We start from the raw sequence: 19,570 nt of genomic DNA on the forward strand, positions 1-19,570 counted from the left end.
GTGGTTTGGTGCCTGGCATTAATCTGGGAGAACTTCTCAGTCATTATTACTTCAAGTATTTCTTCTGTTCCATTCTCTCTTTATTCTTCTTCTGACATATCCTATTACACATATCTTATACCTTTATATAATCATTCCACAGTTCTTGGATATTCTGTTTTTTTTTATAAAGTCTTTTTTTCTCTTTGCTTCTTAATGTTGGTGGTTACTATATTGAGATAATTTCAGCTCAGAGATTCTTCTCTCCAGCTACGTCCAGTCTGCCAATAAGATATCAAAGGCATTCTTTATTTTTGTTGGTGTTTTTGATCTAGCAGTTCTTCTTGGTTTTTAGAATTTCTGTTTCTATGCCTGTATCCCCTGTCTGTTCTTGCATGCTGTCTCCTTTTCCACTGGAATCCTTAGCATATTAATTATAGTTTTTTAAAATTCATAGTCTGATAATTCCAACATCCTTGCCATATCTGAGTCCGGTACTAATGCTTGCTCTGTCTCTTCAAACTATGTTTTTTTGCCTTTTAGTATGTGACATAGTTTGGTTGTGTCCCCACCCAGATCTCCTCTTGAATTGTAGTTCCCATAATCCCCATGTGTCGCGGTGGGGACCAGGACCAGGTGGAGATAATTGAATCGTGGGGGCAGTATCCCCCATCCTGTTCTCTTGATAGTGAGTTAGTTCTCACAAGATCGGATGGTTTTATAAGGGGCTTCCTGCTTCGCTGGGCACTTCTCCTTCCTGCTGCCATATGAAGAAGGATGTGTTTGCTTCCCCTTCCACTACGATTATAAGTTTCCTCCACAGCCCTGTGGAACTGTGAGTCAATTAAATGTCTTTTCTTTATAAATTACCCAGTATTGAGTATTTTTTCATAGCAGCATAAGAATGAACTAATACAGTATGTCTTATAATTTTTTCTTGATAGCTAGACGTGATGTAAAAGGAACCACTGTAAATAGGCCTTTAGTAGTGTGATGGCAAGATGTAAGAGGAGAGGAACTGTTCTATAGTTCTTTTTTAGTTTGTTTGTTTTTTTTGAGACAGAGTCTCACTCTGTCGCCCAGACTGGAGTGCAGTAGAACGTCTCGGCTCACTGCAAGCTCCGCCTCCCGGATTCACGCCATTCTCCTGCCTCAGCCTCCCGAGGAGCTGGGACTACAGGTGCCCGCCACCACGCCCGGCTAATTTTTTGTATTTTTAGTAGAGATGGGGTCTTACCGTGTTAGCCAGGATGGTCTCGATCTCCTGACCTCTTGATCCACCCACCTTGGCCTCCCACAGTGCTGGGATTACAGGCGTGAGCCACTGTGCCCGGCCAGTTCTATAGTTCTATGATTAGGTCTTGGGTTTTTGGTGAGCCTTTGTCCCTGGACTGTGGCATTCATGGGTGTTTCTCAGTTTAGGATTGGCTAGTTTGAGTAATATCAGGGGATCCTGGGGTTTAAGGGTGGTCTCTGTTTGCCTGGTACCTGGCCCTGGGATGATTAAGGCAGAAGAATATTGCCTCTTAGGGTGTTAGGGCCAGACAGAGGATGTATGGCTGTGGATCATTTAGTTTGCCTATCAAAGGCATGCTCAGGATTGAGCTTTTTGCTATTTCTTAGAATTGGCTGTCCCTGGGAGGAGCAGGAGCAGTCTTCTCCTTAGTCAGAAAGGTTTTTAAAATGTCAACACATCATAATACAAGTTGAGCATCCCAAATCAAAAAATCTGCAGTGCTCCAAAATCCAAAACATTTTAAGCACCAGCATGATACCCAAAGGAAATGCTCATTGGAGTATTTTGGATTTTGGATTTTTAGGTTTGGGATGGTTCAGCCAGTAAGTATAACGCAAACATTTCAAAATCCAAAGAAATCCAAAACCTGAAGCACTTCTGGTCCCAAGTATTTCAAATAAGGGATACTCAACCTGTATTCAGAAATAAAAATATAAAAACTATAGCCCTACACATATATGGCCAGTTGATTTTCAACAAAGGTGCCAACATAATTCAATAATGCAAGGATGATCTTTTCAAAAAATTGTGCTAATATGCACATGGAAAATAAATGATAAAAGTAAAAACAATTCTTCACTAGATTTAATAAGATTTAGGTTCAATAAGCTTAAACTTGAAGGCTAAAACTATAAAACCAAGAAAACATAGGAGAAACTCTTTGGATATTGGGTACATAAAATTTCCTATGTAGAACACAGAAAGCACTAAGCCTCCAAGAAAAATTGATAAATTGATTTTCATCAAAATTAAACCCTTCAGCTCCTTGGAAAGACAAACTACAGATATGGAGAAAATATTTGAGACCTCTCTTTCCCCCTGTTTCCCTCCTTTTCTCTTTCTCTCCCTCCTTCTCTCTCTCTCACCCCAACCAAGAAGTTGTTTCCAGAATTTATAAAGAATACTTATAATTCAGTAGTAAGAAAACCCAGTAAAACAGGTAAAAGATTTGAATAGATACTTTAAGAAGATATACATTAAAAGATAATCATTGTCACTGGTCACCAGATAAATGAAAATTAAAACCATAATGAGATATTACTACACACCCACTAGAAAGACTAAAATTAAAAGGACTGACCTTGTCAAGTGCTGGCAAGGTGATGGAGCAACTGGAACTCTTGTTCACTGGTGGTGAGAATGTAAAGCATTATCATTGTTTTGGGAAAGTTTAGTAGTTTGTAATAATGTTAAAGGTGTACTTACTGTATGACCCAGCAGTTCTACTCCTAGTTATTTACCTAAGAGTTATGAAAACTTACATCTACAAAAACAACTTGTACATAAATGTTCAATGTTCCAAACCTGGAAACAAGTGAAATATTCATCCACAGGTAAATGAATAAAGAGATGCATACTGTACTATTACTTGTCCATTAAGAGGAACAAACTACTGATGCATGCCGCAATGTTAATGAATCTCAAAACACTGTACTGAGGGAATGAAGCCAGATGAAAAGAAGTAATACTGTTCTAGGCTAGACAAAACTAATCTTATAATTATAGAGACAAAACCACTGAGTTGCCTGGGATGGAGGACTTGAATGTAAGGGGCACAAGGGAACTTTTGGGGAGTACTAACATCTGTAGCTTAATTTTGGTGTTGGTTATATGGAGATATATGTGTCATAACTTATCAAAGCTGGGTGTGGTGGCATGTGCATGTAATCCCAGCACTTTGGGAGGCTAAGGTGGGAGGATTGTTTGAACTCGTGAGTTAGAGACCAGCCTGGACAATATAGCAAGACCCCATCTCAAAAAAACAAAAATTTATCAAACTATACTGTTAAAATGGATACATTTTATTATACATAACCGTGGTTTTTGCCATTAAAAGTAATTACTTTTGCACCAACCTAAATATAATTTAATAATGTAAATTATATTTCAAGTAAGTAGTTTGAAACATATTGGTCACCACAGAGCCATTAAGTGTGCATAGATTTTATTTCTTTTTCTGTAATACAGTGATCACAATTTTTAAGCCACTCAAAGAATTAGACTATTGTTTGAAGAAGCCGTTCTAGAAGGGTAAGAGTCAGGGCAGGAAGACCAAATAGGAGGCTATAGCAATAATCTGGATCAGAGATAATCTTAGCATCAAATTCAACAAGATTCTGTACATTAACCTTCCATTGCTTACTCAATCAAGCCAAAAGTAGAGAAGGGGTGTTTTGAGACTCTTTGGCATACAGACTTGTGGTTAATTTTCTCTTTCTCATGTATTTTTCAATTCCATTCTACCAATGTATAGTCTTTGATTCTAGATCCTTTCTGGAATTCTGCTTGGCAGGCTGACCTTCCCTCTCAGATGGGACTGTCCCTACATGTGGCCTCTGTGACCCTGCTTCTGCAGCCTGTCCTCTTACCACCAGTTTTTCACTCTCAAATGGGGTAACCACATCCTTCCCTGCCACTCATCCATTGATGGCTGTTCCAGTTCACTTTGGGAGTAAAAAATTTGATAATTACTTGTTTTGAGGAAATAAAATACATGTGCCCCACCTACCATATTCAGCTAGAAGCTGGTGTTGATATTTTGATTAATCTAGGATAGATGCTTTTTCCAAATAAGATTGGAAGTCTGTGGAAGTGCATGATTTATTTTGCTCTCCAGCCAAACTATCAATTAAGTCATTTCGTCTTCATATGATCTCTCATTAGATCAAGCATTGGCTAATTTCTGTAAAGAACTATATAGTAAATATTTTAGGCTTTGTGGCCATATGATTTTTGTCGTATGTGTTCAACTCTGATGTAGCATGAAATGAATGAATGTAACTAATAAGTGTGGCTCTATCCCTGTAATGTACAATTTTACTAAAAATGTAGCACAAATTAGAACGTACATGAATTTGAATTTTACATAAATGTAAAAATGTAGAATGAATTTTACCTATGAGCCATATATTTTTGGAACCCTGCAGTAGATGATGATTGACTTACTTTGGGGGCACTGTTGTTATTATTGTCTCATATTATAGGTTCCTCACTTAACAGGAGACCGTAATTCCCATTTGCCCAAGAAATGGTCATTTATTCACGTTCTTTTTTTCCTCTTGTCAACCTTATGCCCTAAGACCATTTTCATGCCACATTCCTTCTTTATATTTAGCTCTATTCATCTAATTTGATTAAGACTAGTGAGAAGATGCTCTTGCTCTACATTTGATACAGCATTCAGTAAGCTTTTAAAGTGAGAAGTCTCATATCTATCACTAATCTCTAGTGTGCTCTAAAGAGATTTTTTTGCAAGATCTTAATCAATACCTGTCAGTCAACTGTAGCTGTTAGACAACCTGCTTAGCCTTCCAGTTTTCTTTTCCCAGATTCCGGCTTTTCAGATCTGCCTGCATCTGACAATCTGTAATTCAATATTGGACTGCATTTCAAGGATAAAGGAGGAGGCATTATTTATTTGCTATCAAGCAAACTGGATGTGAATGGAAAACTGTCGAGTATCTTTTATTTCCTGCAAGTTGCGTGGCAGCTCAACTATCCTAAGTTTTGCCCATAGGAAACCTCTGTAGATGATTGTTTGTGAGTGGAGTAAGTCCTGAATATGTAGGAAAAAAATCACTGTGATATTTCACATAGAAGATGTTTAGTTAATGTTATATGAAACTGTTGAATAAGTGGGCTCAAAAAATTCATTTTCTTTTCTATATTTTTAAAGACAGCTTCTTCATCCTTAATGACCAAATAGCTGAGGAAAATACTGTTGCAAATTTTCAATGATTGTAAGCCTAACCCAAGCAGGTTTCAAACCTATTTTGACATAATTCAGATATTTGTTAGGAATGGATGTTACAGACTCATAGAATTTTATCATTGGAAGACTGCCTTACAGATCTTTGAATCTAATCTTCTTATGGAATAAATACCTAGTGAGCTGATGTCATGAATTGGATGTATTTTACCCAATCCAAGGTTCAATACAGGATGACCCTTCTTACACTCTATCCCAAACAATAATGAGCTACCCTAAAATGGATATCCACTCCAACCAAAACTTGGTGTTTAACAGCATTTAAATGGGTTCTTGAGTGAGCAATAGGGACTTCGTATGTAAAGAGGAGAGGGAAATATGATAATAGTGCAAATGTTATTTTGCATAAGAAAGAAATAAATTGATTTTCTCTTATTAGTGTAACATCTCATCAATACACTCCTTTCATAATCATGTAATCAAGACCATCTCTTATTGGTCAAAGAAAGAATTGTGAGAGTCTACTTTCATTTCTTCTTTTTGTATGGCCTTAATTTCAAATAATGATAATATATAGTAAATTTTACCCCCTTAATGGTACTGGTTTTAGAATAAATCATAAAATATGTATTGAACATGTAATTTAATATATATTTATTTTCCTTTATGGTTTTTACATTTTATGTTCTGTTTAAAACACTTTTTCCACCTTAATATTATACAATATTTATTTCTATAGAACAATAGTTCAATGGTAATTATAGAATTGTATTTTGTTTCATCTATTTAGTATATATAACGACCTCCTTTGTAATTTAGTTTAATTCAGTGGTTTTTCAACTTTAGCTACTCATGGAATGCCCTTGTCTTGATCTGTTTTTGTGCTGCTATTAATGGAGTGCTGCAGACTGGGTAATTCATAAACAATAGTTTATTTGGCTGGTGTTTCTGGGGGCCGGGAAGTCCAAGGTTGAGGGATTACATCTGTAAGGGCCTTCTTGCTGCATCCTAACATGGCAGAAGGCGTCACATGACGGGAGCGTGCTCCTGAGAGGGAACAAGAGAGGGCTGGACTCTCTTTTATAGCAAACCCACTGTTGCAATAGTGACATTAATCCGTTCATGAGCGCTGTGCTACTGAAAGATCCCACCTCTCAACATGTTGCACTGGGGATTACGTTTCCAGCACATGAACTTTGAGGTACACATTGAAACCATAGCAGCCCTGCAGTGGGATGCTTGATTCTGTCTCATGGGTAGTGTCAGAATCCCTAGGGTGGGTGTTAGGCTATGTGTTTAAAAATATATTCTTGTGTATGTGTGTGGCATGTGTAACTGTGTAGCATTTTTTTAGATCTGGGCTTCTCAGCTCTTTTCAGACCCAACTCCCCATTTTTGTGAGAACTATTTTTATTGCCCTCTCTACTATCTTCAAATGAAATTATACAGGTAGTGCAATATACCTAGTTACATATTTTCAAAACATTAATATAATGCCATAATTGGAATATAAGGAAAAAGAAAATTAAAACCTATGATAAAATAATATGTATTTCAGTATGTAAATGCTGAGGTATTAGACTGGAAGACATCATTAGTCACATATTTGCACCTATGCATAGAGTCACTGTGAGAAGGGAAGTAGAGATGCGGGTCAGAAGCCGTGTTGTATTGGTAACTCAAGTACTCTAAGTGGTGTTGCCTTCAGTGATATGGCTTTAATTGAGTAATTTAGGTAAAATTCTTAAAATACAGTCTTCCTTTGATTTACCTAGAAAATTCAGTGCTGTTAGGATTATGTAAAAACGAGCTCTTTGTTTTTAAATGTAAAAGGAGATTTAGTTCTAGGCTCAGACAATTATAAACAAGTTTTCCACCGTCATGGAATTTGGTTGGACACTTGAAAGTTGCATTGGATTTGGATAATTCTTCATTGTGGAGAACTGTCCGACACAGAATGTCTGGCTCCTTTGGTTCCTGCTCATTAAGTGCCTGTAATTTTCCATAAACCTTGTGACAAATAAAAATACCCCCATAAATTTCTCAAACAACCCTCAAATAGGCATCACTCCCATTTAGAACTACTGGTGTGGTTAATGAGTTTATGTCATGAACTGTTATAAATACTATAAAATACATTATGAAACTGTATAGATTCTGAAGTTGTTTTTTGAGTCATGCATGCACTGAAAGAATTGTGTTATAGATGTCATTTCCTTTTTTTCCAGCATGAAACTCTTGTCTCCTTTTGTTTTTGCTTCTTAATGTAGTATTTTAATTTCCTTTGTCTCTCAAGCCAATTCATGCTTATTGTACATCATTGTTAATTTTCAGCTATGACAAAAGAAAATACTACAGCCAATGTTATGAGCAAAATCTTAATTATATCCTGTATTGGAAGTAATGTAAGAAAATAGGAAAAAATGTAAATCAGGAAGGTTGTCTTTTGAGAAATTGGCAAATACATATGACAAATGTGTCATCGAGGTCTTGACCAAGGTTAGTTTGTTGAGTGAAGATAATGCCTTTTGCTTTTGTATGATTGTCACGTTTTGCTTCAAAGTCAAAGGAGCTGCGTAAAAAGATTTCTTTGTAAGCCTTTTCTGTGGTATGCTTGTATTCGTAACCCTTATGGTAAGATGTGATAGGTGAAGCTGAATGATAAATTTTAACAGTTAATGTTTTAAAAAGAAAAGGAATGGGCTGATATGTGGTATGATTGCTTTCTCTATTTATGCCTAAATGATCTGATTTGGCTTTTCATGGAAATAATGAACATATTTTTGCTGAAGCAAATGAGAAAATAAGTATGTTTTCAGGCAATGATCTAGGAATAAGTTTAAGAAACATTTTGTCTAGTTTCTAGTTATTGTTGAGAAATAAGAGCTCTATATCAATTATGTTAAGGACCTAAAGTTGTTTTAACAGGAATTTTCCAAAATTTGGATGTTTAATTCCAAATGCTGTCATCTAACTGATCGGTTGTTCATTATCTGGTGTACGTTTTGTACTTATCTCACCCTGGTAAGCTATCAGGAGGCTGAGCTGCTCAAATATTTAGGTTTTAACAGAGGGGTTATGGATGATCTCTTGTAATTAAAATGAGCATTGATTAAAATCTGCTCTTAAGGTCTTTTGCCTCAAATTATCTCTGCCTTGTTTTGCTGAGTGTGAGCCCTGTTCAGCTGGACACTGAGGCATTTGAACAGAGCCTAAGGTACTTTCTGATAGACCCACTGGCACTATGTTATCTGTTCCTGCCTACACGCTCTGTCCATGAGAACATCTGACAGGTTTCTCAACTTCTATAATCGAAGGCAAACTAACGCCAAAGTTATGGTTCTCCCTTCTATCAGTAAAAAACCAAAAAAGTTAACACTCTTGTTTCTTGTGAGTGCAAATGAATGTAAATTTGTTAGCTTAACCCACTCACATACAAAGACCAGGTGAAAAAAAATATATAGATATATCTGAGTTAGTGAATACCAACCTAACTCTCTAAAGGGTGACAATAACAAGCATGGGAAACTGTGTTAAATAATTTATACACATTTCTTTAGTGCATAGACTTTTAGAACTTTTAGGATGCTAAGTATATTTTGAATCTCTAAGTAGGGTCAACATGATATTGTGTTTTTAAAACTTACTTGACAATTGTACCATGTATATTTTAGGCCTCTTACACACATTGGTAATTGCTAATTGCTAGTCAAGGACTAGCACCCTGAGCAACAGAAGCTTGTTCTTTCACTGAGTTGTATTTTAATATTATGCTTTTCAGTGAGTACTGATATTAGAAGTCATGTGAAAGGCCATTATAGTTGTGAACTGTTGTTAAGGACATTGTTCAGTGTGTTGATTAGCATTCTTGGAATAAATCCCTCCTGTGATTTAATACTTGGTGAAACTGTATGTTTTTACTTTCTGTCAGTTGAGGATTATATAAGCCATTATGCCTTCTTTTTTGCCTTGCTTGTAAGGCATCTCAAATAAATGTGATGTACAAATACTCAAATGTAATGCAGAAATTATTCAGCTCTCATGTTTAGCATGCTAAGAATTTTTACTCTCTCTTTTTGTATTTGGGCAGTTTGATAGTTAGATATCAGCTTTTGAGCCTTTCTCTGTAATAGAGGGATAATACCTACCATTTGGATTATTATGAAAATCAAGTGAAACGTGCTTCGTTATTTGCTTAGCCGTGTGTCTAGTACCTTGTAGAATGCTAAGTAAATGCTAGCGTGCTTTCCTTTTTCCCCCTTCCATAATTTTAATATGTTCTGTTTCTGGTTTTGCAGTCTTATTTCATACACATCTTTACTTTGAATCAGCTCAGTCTTGTTTAGAAGTGAGTGAAGTGTAAATGCTAAAACAAAAATTATGAACAGCACATTGATTTTGTAGACCCAGAAATTGAGGAGCAGATTTATAATTTTTGAAATAAGAATGAGTAAGTGGTATCAGGCATTTCAGTAATGGAAATTCCAATTTTCAGAATATAACATGAGAGACATTTGATTGAGGCTTCTTCTACTCACCAGGGCTAAATATTAGATGATCTGGATTTTATTTCCATATGAAAGTGATTCCGTGTGAAAGGAGCCGTCGCCTTTCTGATCCAAGGCTCAAGGATAGTGTCCTTCCCTTTAGTCCATTCATCCGTACATTGGCAACTGACTCAATGGTCTCTTTAGCCACATCAACACATGGCTAGGATCATGGCTTAGATGACCATATAATTTGTCATCAAAACCAGAACTTTTCAGAGTGAAAAGGGGCACTATTAATATTTAAGCCAGGACATAGATACAAACCTAGACACATCCAGGACAAACTGGACATTTAATGATTTTAGCTAATAGCTCTTTTTATGCTGCTTTTAAAACAAAGAGATTTTATATTTGGGGGTATGTTAGCCCTCCTGATATTTCTGTAGCAGCACAGAAATTCAGAAGGCTGTCATCCCTATTTTGAGTCTTCTGAACCACGTTTTATTTTCTAATTTGGAGTGACATTTTCCTTTTGTATTCAAAATGACTATTGTTGAATCCTGTTTAATCAGTTCCAAGACCATCTTATACATTATTAAGTAAGCTGTAACGGCTCTTTCTTTGGACTCCACTAGCCAGGTAATAACCAGCGGACAAATGAAAGCACAGAGGTGAAGCTGAGGCTTTTAATGTCCTTGCATAGTAATTGCATATTTGGCAAAGACTCATCCTGGATTATTTTCAGATTTAGAATATTGCTTTTATTTTCTATTGTGCAGTTACATTTGGACTATTAAAATTTAATGTTTATGACTCTTGATGTTCAAAACCAGCATAAATGAAAGTTAAATTTTAGGTCACCTATGTTCTCCCCACTCTTGTTTTAATAGAAAAAAGCTTGGCCAGACCACAAGCGGGAATGCAAATGCCTTAAAAGCTGCAAGCCCAGATATCCTCCAGACTCCGTTCGACTTCTTGGCAGAGTTGTCTTCAAACTTGTGAGTATAAAACTCATGAAATATAGCTGGGTTTTGGTTAAATAAACATATGCAGTTGCATTTTCCGGTATACCTCAGAGATGTTGCAGGTTCAGTTTCAGACTACCACAATAAAGCAAATATTGCAATAAAATGAGTCTCACAAATTTTTTGGCTTCCCAGTAAATATAAAAGTTATGTTTACATTATACCGTAGTCTATTAAGTGTGCAGTAGCATTATGCCAACAAAACAATGTACATACCTTAGTTAAAAAATATATTTCTAAAAGTGCTCAGGATCATTAGAGCCTTCAGTGCATCATCATCTTTTCGCTGGTGGATGTTGATGGCTGCTGACTAATCAAGTGGTGGTTGCTGAACTTTGGGGTGGCTGTGGCAATTTCTTAAAATAAGACAACAGTCGAATTTGCCGCATTGATTGCCTCTTCCTTTCGCAAATGATTTCACTGTCACATGTGAAGCCTCACAGCTTCTTCACTGGGAGTAGGTTCCATCTCAAGAGACCACCTGCTTTGTTCCTTCATAAGAAGCAGCTCCTCATCTTTTCAAGTTTTATCATGAGATTGCAGAAAATCAGTTAATTTTTAATCAGTTAATTTATAATTCTTCAGGCTCTACTTCTCTCTGTTTTAAAAAAAGTTTTGCTTTTATTTTAGATTCAGGGGGTACATGTGCAGATTTGTTACATGGGTATATTGCATGATGCTGAGGTTTGGGGTATGATGGATCCCATCACTGAGGTAGTGAGCATGGTACCCAGTAGCTAGCTTTTCATCTCTTGCCCACTCCCTGCTTCTTACCTCCCCCTCGTATTCCCCAGTGTCTGCTATTCCCATCTTTGTGTCCATGTCCACCCAATATGTAGCTCTCAGTTGTGAGTAAAAACCTGTGGTATTTGGTTTTCTGTTTCTATGTTAATTCACTTAGGATAATGCCCTCCAACTGCATTCATGTTGCTCCAAAAGACATGATTTCACTCTTTTTAATGGTTGCATGATATTTCATAGTGTTTATGTATCACATTTTCTTTATCCATTGTACTGTTAATGGGCACCTAGATTGATTCCATGCCTTTGCTGTTGTGAATAGCACTGTGATGAATGTATGAGTACATGTATCTTTTTGGTAGAGTGATTTATTTTCCTTTGGATATATACCCAATAGTGGGATTGCTGGGTTGAATGGTAACTCTTTGAGAAATCTCCAAACTGCTTTCCACAGTGGCTGAACTAGATTACATTCCCACTAACAGTAGATAAGTGTTCCCTTTTCTCTGCAGCCTCACCAGCATGTGTTTTTTTTTATTTAATAATAGCCACTCTGACTGGTATGAGATGGTGTCTCATTGTGGTTTTGATTTGCATTTCTCTGATGATTAGTAACGTAGAGCATTTTTCCTATGTTTTTTGGCCACCTGTATGTTGTCTTTTGAGAAGTGTCTGTTCTTGTCCTTTGTCCACTTTATATTTTCACTTTTTGAGACAGGGTCTCACTCTGTTGCCCCAGGCTGGAGTGCAGTAGCATGATCATGGCTCACTGCAGCCTCAACCTCTGGGGCTCAAGCAGTCCTCCTACCTCAGCTTCCCGAGTAGCTGGGACCACAGGTGCATGCCACCATGCCCTGCTAGTTTTTGTGTTTTTTCCTTTTTTTTTTTTTTTTTTTTTGGAAAGACGAAGTTTCATCATGTTTCCCAGTCTGGTCTCAAACTCCTGGGCTCAAGAAATTCTCCCACCTAGGCCTCCCCAAGTGCTGGGATTATATAGGTGCGAGCCACTGTGGTGGCCCTTTGTCCACTTTTTAATGAGGTTGTTTGTTTTTTACTTGTGAATTGCTTAAGTTCCTTTATAGATTCTGGATATTAGACCTTTGTTGGCTGCATAGTTTGCGAATATTTTCTTCGATTCTGTAAGTTGTCTATTTACTCCATTGCAGGTTTCTTTTGCTGTGCAGATGCTCTTTATTTTAGTTAGGTCCCACTTGTCAATTGTGTTTTTGTTGCAGTTGCTTTTGAGGACTCATCATAAATTCTTTGCCAAGACTGATGTGTAGAAGGGTATTTCCTAGGTTTTCATCTTGATTCCAGCTCCTTCGTTCTTGCTATCACATCTACACTTACTTCCTCTACTGAAGTCTTGACCCTTCAGTGTTACCATGAAGGTTGGAACCAAGTTCTTCTGAATCTTCTGAACTCTGGTTCATGTTGCCGTTTTGACCTCCCACTGGTAAAGCATAGGCAAAGTTGATTTACCACAAATAGTAAGGGCCCTGGCATTTTAGGAATGGTAAATGAACACTGGCTTCAACCTAAAGTCACCAGCTGCATTAGTCCCTAAAAAAAAGTCCACTTGTTCTTTGAAGCCAGGCATTGAATTCTCTCTAGCTATGAAAGTCCTAAGTGACATCTTCCAATATAAGGCTGCTTCATCTACATTAAAAATCTGTTGTTTAGTGTAGCCAAATTCAATTATTTTAGTTAGGTCTCTTGGATCATTTGCTGTAGCTTCTATATCAGCACTTGCTGCTTCACCTTGCACTTTTTTAGATTTATGTATGTATGTATGTATGTTTTGAGATGGAGTCTTGCTTTGTCACCCAGGCTGGGGTGCAGTGGCGTGAGCTTGGCTCACTGCAACCTCCGCCTCTTAGGCTCAAGCGATTGTCCTGCCTCAGCCTCCTGAGTAGCTGGGACTACAGGCGCCCACCACCATGGCCAGCTAAATTTTTTGTACTTTTAGTAGAGACAGGGTTTCACCATGTTGGCCAGGCTGGTCTCGAGCTCCTGACCTCAGGTGATCTGCCCGCCTTGGCCTTCCAAAGTGCTGAGATTATGGGCGTAAGCCACCGCACCTGGCCACCTCGTGCTTTTATGTTATGGAGATGGCTTCTTTCCTTAAACCTTATGAACCAACCTCTGTTAACTTCCAGCTTTTCTTCTGCAATTTTCTTCCCTCTCTCAGCCTTCATAGAATTGAAGCAAGTTAGGGCTTTCCTCTGGATTAGGCTTTGGCTCAAGGGAATATTGTGGCTGGTTTGATCTTCTATATCCAGGCCACTCAGACTTTCTCTAGATTAGCAATAAGACTGTTGTGCTTTCTTATCACTCATGTGTTCATGGGAGTAGCTCTTTTCATTTTCTTTCAGAACTCTCCCTTGTGTTGACAACTTGGCTGTTTGGTGTAAGAGGCCTGACTTATGGTCTATATCAGCTTTCAATATTTCTTTCTCACTAAGCTTACTCATTTCTAGCTTTTGATTTAAAATGAGAGATGTGTGACTCGTCCTTTCACTTGTAGGTCATTGTAAAGTTATTAATTGGCCTAATTTCAATATTGTTGTGTCGGAGAATACAGAGGCCCGAGGAGAGGGAAGAGATAGGGGAATAGCCAGGCAGTGGGAATAGCTGGTCGGCGGAGCAGTGAGAACACGCACAACATTTATTGATTAAGTTTGTGGTCTTATATGTGGATGGTTTGTGGTACCCCAAAACAATTACAGTAGTAACATTAAAGATCTCTGATCACAGGCCACAGTAACAGATATAATAATAACCAAAAGTTTGAAATATTGTGAGAATTCCAAAATGTCACACCTAGACACAAAGTGAGCACGTGTTGTTAGAAAAATGGCATGGATAGACTTGTTCAATGATGTAAATCTTCAGTGCAATGTCTGCAAAGCACTATAAAGTGAAGTGTGATAAAATGAGGTATGCCTGTGTTATTCCTATTTAAGGCTGAAATTAACCCCATGTTAATGTAGAAGGTAGATTATTCCAGGGAGTGTCTTAGACAAAAAAATTTGTTCTTTTCCTATTAATCATGGAATCTGTAGCAGTGAAGAGATACACAGCCTCTCTTTGAAGGCCCTGCTATCTTCTTGTGGGAATAAAGATGGAGGAGGTTCTGTCTTTGAGGTATGAGATGGTAATAATCTCTGTTACATTGCCTATATAACTTGGGTATTGTAAACTAATGCACAGGGAAAGCATGTCATTTTCTACTTTCCTCTTCAAGGAAGATACACATACATAATTAGTTTTGACTGGAAGAGTACTTATCTTATTTCCTAGAATTCATTGAAGTGATTTCTTCGGCCCTTTTTCGTAAGTGGCAAAACAGTAAACTCTGTGAAATCTTGCTGTGGTGAAGCCTTTTAGATTTTTTTACCCATCTTTAATGTGAATATCTTTCTCAAATTATTGTAGGCTCCCGATTTGTCCTTCTCCTTTTTTTCTTTTTTGAGACAGGGACTTGCTTTGTTACCCAGGCTGGAGTATAGTAGCACAATCATAGCCCATTGCAAGCTTGAACTGCTGGGCTCAAATGATTCTCCCTCCTCAGCCTGCTGAGTAGCTGGGACTACAGGTGCATGCCACCATGCCTGGCTAATTTTTGTATGTTTTTTAGGCATAGGGTTTCGCCATGTTGCCCAGGCTGGCCTTGAACTCCTGGGCTAAAGCAATCTGCCTCGGCCTCCCAAAGTACCGGGGATTATAGGTGTGAGCTACCATGCCCCACCTTTTCCTATTGTTTACTGACTCTTTTGGCCAGTACATGATTTTATAGAGGGTTTTATGAATATAAAAATATGGGAACTTTTTGTACAAGAGTTTTGCATTTGGAGATTAAACTGTTGAGTGAAGATACAAGTTAGATTTTTATTTTAAAGTTGTTGATTAATTCAGTCTAATGAGAGTGATGAATAGAAAGAATATATAGAAAATGTTCTTTTTGATGGACTTTCATTTAAATATACAAAGGTACTCAAACTTATTTGTTTATATATTGGAACACTTGAAATTGTTATTGGCGTTTTCCCCTTTTCCTTCACAGATGGATGGAGCACCTTCAGAATCAGAGAAGCTTTACTCATTTTATGATCTGGAGTCAAGTAAGTGATTGTCTATCAGCATCTTAAAAAAGTTTCTATAATTTGTTTGCTGAGTTGGTGAATGGATTTATTTTTAACTATGTTTTTCTGTTTCTTTATAATGTGATGCAAACCTAACAAAATTTATTTTTATATACAACTGTCACACTGGTTTATTTCACTTATTCCAGGGTAGCTTCGTCCTGATAGGGGTTAGTAAAGCGCCATGAAGATGTTCAGGTTACATGGGGTAGTGTAACCATTAGTCCAGTTGACAAAATCATTTTTCTTCTTTTTTTCTTCCCTGTTTCCCTTCTTCTGTCTCTTGGTTTCCTGTTCTGGTTTCTTTTTGATGTCAGAGAAGAGTGATTAGTGAACAGGGGGATTCCACAGAGCTTTTAGGGTTACTGATCTTTTAGACATTAAGGAAGGTAGAAGGAACAGATGACTCAGTCTCTGTGGCAATGTGGAGCGTCATTCTTCTCCGAAACTACCATGTAGGTAGCCACCTTCTTGTGATGACTTAAAAAGCTTCCCATATCTGAGTGTTAAGCAAAGGTAGGTTTCGTTTTGATTTTGTATTGGCGCAGATCCTTTTCGTTAAGGTTGTAAGTGATTTCAACTCAAAACTAGCCAGGGCACATACAGTAAATTTGCTGCACAGTTTAGTACTTCTGGATGGAGACAAGAAGATAATCTAGTACAGATTTATATAAGGTTGTGGGATCCGAAGTTCCCATGATAAAAAATTATTATTTAAGAAAAGCAATGGCAACAAAAGCAAAAATTGACAAATGGGATCTGATTAAACTAAAGAGCTTCTGCACAGCGAAAGAAACTCCCATCAGAGTGAACAGGCAACCTACAAAATGGGAGAAAATTTTTGCAACCTACTCATCTGACAAAGGGCTAATATCCAGAATCTACAATGAACTCAAACAAATTAACAAGAAAAAAACAAACAACCCCATCAAAAAGTGGGCGAAGGACATGAACAGACACTTCTCAAAAGAAAACATTTACGCAGCCAAAAAACACATGAAAAAATGCTCACAATCACTGGCCATCAGAGAAATGCAAATCAAAACCACAGTGAGATACCATCTCACACCAGTTAGAATGGCAATCATTAAAAAGTCAGGAAACAACAGGTGCTGGAGAGGATGTGGAGAAATAGGAACACTTTTACACTGTTGGTGGGCTGTAAACTAGTTCACCCATTGTGGAAGTCAGTGTGGCAATTCCTCAGGGATCTAGAACTAGAAATACCATTTGACCCAGCCATCCCATTACTGGGTATATACCCAAAGGACTATAACTCATGCTGCTATAGAGACACATGCACATGTATGTTTATTGTGGCACTATTCACAATAGCAAAGACTTGGAACCAAGCCAAATGTCCAACAATGATAGACTGGATTAAGAAAATGTGGCACATATACACCATGGAATACTATGCATCCATAAAAAATGATGAGTTCATGTCCTTTGTAGGGACATGGATGAAATTGGAAATCATCATTCTCAGTAAACTATCGCAAGGACAAAAAACCAAACACCGCATATTCTCACTCATAGGTGGGAATTGAACAATGAGAACACATGGACACAGGAAGGGGAACATCACACTCTGGGGACTGTTGTGGGGTTGGGGGAGTGGGGAGGGATAGCATTAGTATATATACCTAATGCTAAGTGATGAGTTAATGGGTGCAGCACACCAGCATGGCACATGTATACATATGTAACTAACCTGCACATTGTGCACATATACCCTAAAACTTAAAATATAATAATAATAAAAGAATAAATAAATTTAAAAAACATATATTTACCATAAAAAAATTAACAAGCATATAAAATAGAAAAAAAAAGAAATCACTGGGTTAATTATTCTGTTGAATAAGTAATCTAAAGGATATGCATAGACATAAGCAACAGAGTTATGCTATAGTTCAACTTGATGTATCTTTTCAAGTTTTAAAAGACAGCAAAGTATTCAAATTTTCTTGTTATATTACTGCTAGGTAATTAACATCTGTTACCATGGGTTTTACTCTTCACATTAGCCCTACTCAGTACTAGTGTCATACACGTGACCTTAAGTGAAATGCTCTCAAATGTTATTAATTGACCTGTTGTATCCTTTTAGCCTTAACACCCCATTTGTGGTATAATTGAAAATGATATTTAGAGGGGGTAGTATTGGCATTAGAACTTTTTTTCTTCTTTTGTTTTAGAACCATCTCCTTCTGTTTGGGTTGATGCCACATCATATCTTGTTTTTTGTCTTTGTTTTTTGGAGATGGAGTCTCTCTTTTTGTCCAGGCTGGAGTGCAGTGGCGCGATGTTGGCTCACTGCAACCTCCACCTCCTGGGTTCAAGTGATTCTCCTGCCTCAGCCTCCCGAGTAGCTAGGATTACAGGCGCGCACCACCACGCCCTGCTAATTTTTATATTTTTAGTAGAGATGGGGTTTCACCATGTTGGCCAGGCTGCTCTCGAACTACTGACCTCAAGTGATCTGCCCGTCTTGGCCTCCCAAAGTGTTGGGGTTACAGGCGTGAGCCACGGCGCCAGGCTCCTTTATCTTGTTTATTCAACTCAGATAACTTGAAGTTGAAATTGCTGTGCTTGATCCCTGATCTATTCATGATGTACTAGCCATATGACAAATTTAACCTATTTGAACTTTATCTGAACTTTTTAGTTCTTATTTTCTGTCTTTTTACCTTAGAGGTGACGCTATTTATTAGTTTAGTCATGACCTAGTTGTAAATTATTTCATGGAAAAGTCTGCTTAAGTTTACTGACTTAATAAGAACTGATCATTGTTTGTATGTGTGTACAGAATGATGTAGAAAACACACAATCTCACTGATTTTGGTTTTAATGCTTTTTCATATATGTGCGTACTTATGTTTTGATAGGTATTTGATCTTACACTGCAGACAAAATTTGGCAGAATTTAATTGATAACATATGCATCATATTTAGTTGTCAAAAGATAAAACAATATGTATTTGCTCTTTGTCAAAATCCAATGTAAGGTAGGAAATATCTGGTTTAACAGCCAGCATTGAACACTTGAAAATTATCCTTCAGAAGTTTACTTTGAGATTGTGCTATTTATTTTCTCTTTAAAAAAGATATTAACAAACTGACTGAAGATAAGAAAGAGGGCCTCAGGCAACTCGTAATGACATTTCAACATTTCATGAGAGAAGAAATACAGGATGCCTCTCAGCTGCCACCTGCCTTTGACCTTTTTGAAGCCTTTGCAAAAGTAAGTGTTAAGTTTGCTCTTTGCTAATTCCATACATCAACCATTTGCTCCTTATTTTGTCGTTGGTTACAAAAATGTCGAGAATCTTGACAGGAAATTCAAGACCCTTAATGCCTTATATTACTTCCTTATCATAGTGAGTAGAGCATGAGAGAATGTATTGTGTGCATTGAGAAGGGTATGAATTTTTCTGTTTGATTAATATTCTTGTTATTGCCTGAGTATGTTCATTGTCAATTCTCAAAGTGTACCGTTGGAAGAAAGAGTATGCTTTCTTTTCTCAGAAGAAAATAGCATATCCCATTATTTTTTGTGAATGGACTTGTTTGCCGTTGCATTGCATTCATTGAGTTTTATGGTGGTTGTTTAAGCATAGAGCCTGTCTTTGAAATGAAAAATTTATTGAAATCCATTTCTTTTCTTTTCTTTTTTGTTTTTAGACAGAGTCTCGCTCTGTCACCCAGGCTTGAGTGTAGTGGTGCGATCTCGGCTCACTGCAATCTCCGCCTCCCAGAATCAAGCGAGTCTCATGCCTCAGCATTCTGAGTAGCTGGGATTACAGGCATGAGCCACCACGCCCAGCTAATTTTTGTATTTTTTTTTTTTTTTTTTTTTTTGTAGAGACGGATGGTCTTGAACTCCTGACCTCAGGTGATCCACCCGCCTCGGCCTCCCAAAGTGCTGGGATTACAGGCGTGAACTGCCACGCCCGGCCTCC

General features: G+C 37.5%; 1 protein-coding gene across 5 annotated transcripts in view; it reads left to right on the forward strand.

The window, feature by feature from the left end:
• Positions 1-19,570, forward strand: part of SMYD3 (SET and MYND domain containing 3) — a 759,415-nt gene that overhangs the window by 155,420 nt on the left and 584,425 nt on the right. For all 5 annotated transcript variants that reach the window (XM_003807985.5, XM_008960083.3, XM_034950165.3 and 2 more), the window contains exons 3-5: positions 10,585-10,692; positions 15,527-15,584; positions 18,716-18,852. In XM_003807985.5, coding sequence (XP_003808033.1) covers positions 10,585-10,692; positions 15,527-15,584; positions 18,716-18,852 — 303 coding nt within the window. The remainder of the gene's footprint in view (positions 1-10,584; positions 10,693-15,526; positions 15,585-18,715; positions 18,853-19,570) is intronic.

Source organism: Pan paniscus, chromosome 1, assembly GCF_029289425.2.
Source record: "Pan paniscus chromosome 1, NHGRI_mPanPan1-v2.0_pri, whole genome shotgun sequence".
Classification (NCBI taxonomy): domain Eukaryota; kingdom Metazoa; phylum Chordata; class Mammalia; order Primates; family Hominidae; genus Pan; species Pan paniscus.